The sequence below is a fragment of the Mytilus galloprovincialis genome, chromosome 1, assembly GCF_965363235.1.
Source record: "Mytilus galloprovincialis chromosome 1, xbMytGall1.hap1.1, whole genome shotgun sequence".
Lineage (NCBI taxonomy): Eukaryota > Metazoa > Mollusca > Bivalvia > Mytilida > Mytilidae > Mytilus > Mytilus galloprovincialis.
In genome coordinates this window covers 124,224,727-124,231,519 of record NC_134838.1, presented here as the reverse complement: position 1 = coordinate 124,231,519, position 6,793 = coordinate 124,224,727, and the positions used below count along the sequence as shown (strand labels likewise).

At 32.2% G+C, this 6,793-nt stretch overlaps 1 protein-coding gene across 1 annotated transcript; it reads right to left on the bottom strand.

Moving 5' to 3' along the window:
• Positions 1-3,142: 3,142 nt before the first annotated feature.
• On the bottom strand, positions 3,143-6,636 carry LOC143056986 (membrane progestin receptor beta-like). Its single transcript, XM_076230207.1, has 2 exons — positions 6,373-6,636; positions 3,143-4,659 (listed from the first exon to the last, which is right to left on the bottom strand). The coding sequence occupies exon 2, from the start codon at positions 4,650-4,652 to the stop codon at positions 3,630-3,632; it is 1,023 nt and encodes a 340-aa protein (XP_076086322.1). The 5' UTR covers positions 4,653-4,659; positions 6,373-6,636; the 3' UTR covers positions 3,143-3,629.
• Between the last annotated feature and the right edge of the window lie 157 nt (positions 6,637-6,793).

Here is a 6,793-nt window from a genome sequence, read left to right as displayed (position 1 = left end):
ATTTCACTGATATTAATACGTTTATGTGTTGATCTGTGATGCCTGATGGGTAAATATTAATGAAATCCTTCGCCGAATACGGGACCACCATATTACTAGTGGTAGACCCCAATGTCCAATAATCTTCAATTTCTACCGAATATGGGCTGTCAAAAAAAATTCTAACATTCCAAATTTCATAACAGTTAACAGCAAATATAATACCACAATAACAGATAACAAAAAACCTAATAGCCCAATAACAGCTAACAATGAATAAGACAATAACAGCTAACAGCAAATATATTTTCAGAATAACAGATAACAAAGAATTAAATTGCCCCATAACAGCATAACAGTTAAACCCCTTGCCCCCTCTTTATTCGACGGTTTGTAAAGAACAAGGTCAGTGTAATGTAGAGATTGGTGGAACAAGTAACAGTTTTCTTCATATGCCAGTTGTGGATCATCTTTTTTTGAAACCAGAGTTTAATTTTTTTCCTTGGATAGATCATTGGTAGTCTTCAATGACGATTCATGACTAATTTTTAAATTGTGACTAAAACTATGTAAACAACCTTATAATAGTTTAAATGAATTTGTGGAGAAAAGCTGTTTTAAGCTGTTCACACAAATCGACAGTTGTGACAGTGACATTATGGATTGGTAATACATTCAATTGAGTTATGATATAACAGCAAAAACGATGTTTTTTTGGTTGAATTGTGTCAGAATGTAAACATGTGATTTTTGCGGGTTCTACTGTCTGATGGTATGAGAATAGCAGCTTGGGATTACTACTAATTGATAAGACTAATTTGTAGAACATTATAATCTTACGCATAGGCTTTTTCTTGAAGTGATGACCACTGTAGAGAATTTATCATAAAATTGAGAATGGAAATGGGGAACGTGTAAAAGAGAGAACAACCCGACCATAGAGAAGACAACATCAGAAGGTCACCAACAGGTCTTTAATGCAGCGAGAAATTCCCGCACCCGGAGGCATCCTTCAGCTGGCCCCCAAACAACTATATATACTAGTTCAGTGATAATGAACGCCATATTAAACTCCAAATTGAACACAAGAAACTAAAATTAAAAATAATACAAGACTAACAAAGACCAGAGGCTCCTAACTTGCGACAGGCGCAAAAATGCGGCGGGGTTAAACATGTTTATGAGATCTCAACCCCTCTATATATCATGACTGTAGGACTACTGATGCTATACATTGACAATCATTTTGATCTACATGGCCATTTTCAGGGTCCTAGGACCTCGGTTGGTTTCTGTGTAAAAGGCATTTCCAATCAATAAGCAAGATGAATAAGTATGACTGCACATAAGGAAGAGCGTTTGATTTTAATGCTTAAAGTACCTTGATTTTATTTGGCTTACGTTAGCTTCTTTTTATGCCCCACCTACGATAGTAGAGGGGCATTATGTTTTCTGGTCTGTGCGTCCGTTCGTTCGTTCGTCCGTCCGTCTGTTCGTTCGTTCGTTCGTCTGTTCGTTCGTCCGTCTGTCCCGCTTCAGGTTAAAGTTTTTGGTCAAGGTAGTTTTTGATGAAGTTGAAGTCCAATCAACTTGAAACTTAGTACACATGTTCCTTATGATATGATCTTTCTAATTTTAAAGCCAAATTAAACTTTTGACCCCAATTTCACGGTCCACTGAACATAGAAAATGAAAGTGCATGTTTCAGGTTAAAGTTTTTGGTCAAGGTAGTTTTTGATGAAGTTGAAGTCCAATCAACTAGAAACTTAGTACACATGTTCCTTATGATATGATCTTTCTAATTTTAAAGCCAAATTAAACTTTTGACCCCAATTTCACGGTCCACTGAACATAGAAAATGAAAGTGCATGTTTCAGGTTAAAGTTTTTGGTCAAGGTAGTTTTTGATGAAGTTGAAGTCCAATCAACTTGAAACTTAGTACAAATGTTCCCTATGATATTATCTTTCTAATTTTAATGCCTAATTATATTTTTTATCCAATTTCACGGTCCATTGAACATGGAAAATGATAGTGGGAGTGGGGCATCCGTGTACTTGGACACATTCTTGTTTGTAGTGCAAATACATCTATGATGGGATAGTACTGTAGTTAGATGCTACTGTTAATTAGTTTTGTTACTTGTGCAATACTTGCCTGTAAAAGATACTAAGTACATCATAACATGATGATTATTACTTCTAAAATCTTCAACACTTCCCCATATACTTCACAAATGTAGAAAGCCAAGATATTGTAACATGGCCATGTTTGATCAATAATGAGAAGTCTAACAGGAGAAATAGTCTCCATCTATCATAGATATAAAAAGATGTTATATGAGCGCCAATGAGACAACTCTTCATCCAAGTTACAATTGGTAGAAGTAAATCATTATGTTGTGCCTTTTTTTTCCTCTTCTAGTTGATATGTTTCCCTCTGTTTTGGTTTGTAACCCGGATTTGTTTTTTCTCAATCGATTTATGACTTTTGAACACCGATATACTACTGTTGCCTTTATTTATAGGTCAAAGTACCGTCTTCAACACGGACCATTGGCTCACATATAAAGGACCCAAAGAAATACTAGTGTAAAACTATTCAAACAGAAAAACCAACGATCCAATATAGTATAACATTTGACAAAATGCCGTCAAATAAATAAACGTACAGAGGTAAATAAAATAGTTTTGTTGTATATATAAATATGTGTTAGCACAGCAAATCTTTAAAGCATCAAGAGGTCCGGTTAGCACTCGGTCTTCTTTAAGTCCCTATAAACAATCTACGGATAGATCTGATTTCGAAACACTATCCCAAATTGCCTTAGTCGTATTTGACACACTGTCTCATTAACTTCACTTTTGATTTGTCTAGAATCGAGTGTTACTGATGAGTATGATGTAGACAAAATCATAAGACTAGTATCGCTGATGATTTTTATTACCTTCTATTTAATGGATACTAGTACCATTTAAATCTTTCAACTGAATTTTAAATAGATTATATAACTTAATTCGAACATAAATATCACACTTTGATGTTGTGTTTCTAGAACAGACGTTTTTGACAAGGTACAATGATGGACTATGTCACAGAAATTGGTAAAAGCTATCATACAAGTTTGGCATGTTGATCCTTGACTGAAAATCGTAAAATTCAATAATGCATTTATTACTTTAATTTATTTACTAATTCATAGTTTACTTAAACAATACCCTGCTTTTATCGAATCTAACCTAACTATTTTTTTTCATAAATGAATTGTGTATCGTTTGAAGCTAGAAGCGTACGATATCCTTAGGAAGATGCGTTTTATACTGAATAGGTTCACTTTAGAAAAAATGTATTTTTCATATATTCGACCAATATTAGAGTACGGGGATGTCATTTGGGATAATCAAACACAATACTTGATTAATAAAGTGGAAAATGTTCAAATTGAAGCTATGAAAATTGTAACAGGTGGGAATAAATTAACTTCGATACAGATGCTTTATGAGGAAACGGGTTGGGAAACACTTTCGGAAAGAAGGGACATGCATTAATATAATAAATCTGACCAGTCCACAATTACTGTGCTACCTATTTTTATCATTTTTCATTTTTTTTACCTTTTTTAAAAGCGTAAATTAATTTTATATATAAATCTTTATTTTTTCCACATTTGCTCCAATACGGAATCTTCTTTAACACGATTTCGTATTGTAGGTCTGAGAAAATAAATGGTAGTAAGAACCAACACTGTAAATGCTAGCATAGCCAGTAAAATCTGATCGGCACGAGGTTTGTGATTAGTCAGTAACCGAGTCTGATAGCTGATGTCTATCATAGCTGCATTAAATTGTTCAAAAGTAACAAGCGAAACCATAATGTGGAATATCTGATGTCCTTGTCCAATGAAATCAAATTTTCCAGGATAGAATTTCTCGGGTATGTGACTAGAAAAAAAGAAAACAGATACAAGCAAGTAAACAAACATACGGGTGTGATGATTCGGGAATGATATTGCATTATTAATTAAACTGTCATAATATCTCGCATATACTACAGAGGAAACTAACACAAATTGAAATCCGAATGAGCATATGCTCCATAACTTTCGCTGAAATGGATACGGTCGTCTGTAGTGAAGTTTGGAAACGGTACAGCAGAGGAATCCAAACCAGCTCATTACTACCACCACAGGAAGGAAACAGTTCTCCAACATTGCGTAGTAGTTCTCATGACAACTACAGTAGTATACGAGTATGCAAGCACCTAACGCATAGTATCCTATCCCCATGTAGTCAAGAGTATAACATGTATAGTGATATATAGGAGATTTGGAGTGTAAGGTGTGCGCAAGGACGCTGAACAATGTGTACATGATAGAACCAAATGCAAAGCATAACAACACAGAAACATATGTTGCGTCTTCTAAATTGTTGATGCAGATATACGTTTTCAAAAATACGAAACAAAATGGCACTAGATGAGTCCAAATATTAACGGTTTCATTATGAAATTGAAATATGCTCTTGAGATAGTAAATGACCGTCTGGTATTCCAACCGATATCCATATAGGACTCCCGGTTCGACGTACGTTAACGACACTTCATCCACAGTCACTGTTGGTATGTGAATCAAAACTAACATTCCTTTAAAGAGCTTTAGTATTTCACAGTAAGCCATGATTTTCCTGTAAATATTAAATATATACATTAATACATTTTTTTCACGAATAACGCTTAAATTGCTTACAGAAATTACAAGAATAATTCTTGCCAGATGAAATAATTCTGCTTTTAAACACAGAGGATAATCTTAAAGATATAACCAACTCAGGGTTTCAAGATAAAGTTGAAGACGTCAAAAATAATAATAATCAACATTGTTTTTATAGCGATAACTTTACATGTACTGTTTGTTGCTTAAAAGCCAGCGTCAAATTGATATTCATGTTCTATTTGTAAATCCAGAGCTTGTTATTTGTGGTAAAGAAGATTATGGAACATTTGTTTTGTATTTTTTGTCGTTTTTTTTTGTCAAATGAACAAGAAAATTTAAACTTAGAGAACTTATGCATCTAAATGTCATGATGATGATAAAATAGGCAGAACTAAAAGATGGTTTTACTAAACACTTTATTTTTCTTTAAAAAAAAAATATGATTCGATATGTAAGGAAAAGGTTTTTTTAAATGTTGATATTGTGATAGAAACAGATGTGAAGCATATTATTTTAATATATATGTTACATACAGTGTGCCTAACATTAAAAAAAAATGGGGTTATCATTTTGATATATTGTGCTTAACATTTTTTTTTAAAATGGGGTTATCATTTTGATATATTGTGCTTAACATTTTTTTTTAAAAATGGGGTTATCATTTTGATATATTGTGTCTATCATTTTTAAAAAAAAATGGGGTTATCATTTTGATATATTGTGCTTAACATTTTACAATTTATGTTTATAATGATGTTTTAATATGATTTTATAGAATAAATTATTTGACTTAATTCATTTTCTTTATAAATAATAAAATTTCTTCATTTCAGTTATTATGTATAATCCCTAACGTTTTTTCTAGTGATTATACATAATCCCTGAAAAATTTAGTGATTATATATAATCCCTTAACAAGCCAGTGATTCTACATAATCACTGATTATACAAATTCACTGTAACATATATACGTAGAAATTACCGACCGAATTTTTTTATTTATTCAAACAGCATTATCGATATATATCTAAATATGAAATTTATAAGTGATTTTGTTGTATCTATTCCCTTGGTTTTAATGAAAGTTGTCTTCTCAAACATTTTTTAAATGATTTCAGTATGAAAACGTTGAAAATGGTGATATTTGCATATGAAAACAATAATGTTTTATGCATTGTTAGCTGGGATAACAGCATTAAAATGCAGATTGCTCAAAGGGCTTCAAATTTATGGCTTACTAAAATGTTGGGGCAGTTAATTTTCGTCGAACTTGTTCATAAATGAATGATCGAAAAAGTGTGAATTCATTGACATGAAGTGGTATGCTGATCTTTTCAGTAGAGTACACCGTTAAATTGGTGTCCTACTGACATACACCACATCTCCATTAAACTTTTTTTCTAAATAGATAAAATCATTTCAAATCACTTAAAATTTTTGGATAAAATAACAAACAGTGAACAGTACGAATTTTACTGCACTAGATGATTTAGACAAATAATGTTCCTTTAGAGATTCCAAAATATTTATATGCTAATATCCAAAATCGTATAAGACGTTGCAATGCCAATTTAACCGAAAATGATGAACAGTAGAATTAAAAAGCATTTATTTATTATGAGTACATACTAGCATTCAAGAACGTGAAATTTGAATCAAAACATATGTTTTATTATTATTTTACCGTAATCGTGTTTTCTCTTCAAAGTCAAGTTTGATTCCCTCACTGGATCATCGCTGTCCGGTAGCTGTTTATTTCAGATCGTTGTTTGTGTGACATTCGTTTATTTTCATTAATATTTTAAAGTTGTATTCTTGGATTCACACAGTAATAAGTTACACTTTGTCAATGGAGCAAGAAAAGGTCGCTGAATCGGAATAAACAAACTATATGTTTTACTAATCGCTGAATCGTATCAAATAAACTATATGTTTACAACATATATATGGTATGGTTTGTATGTAGTATTTCCTTTTAATATTTGAATAAGACAGGAAGGAAATATGGAAAGATATAGATACTAAGTCTTGTCTTATTAATTACAAAATATCGTTGTGGTTTCCCCCTAAACAATCTGTGTAATACGATTACAAATTAACACTCG

Coding starts and splice junctions, on each gene's coding strand:
- LOC143056986 (XM_076230207.1), bottom strand. CDS start 4,652: ATGGCTTACTGTGAAATACTAAAGCTCTTTAAAGGAATGTTAGTTTTG.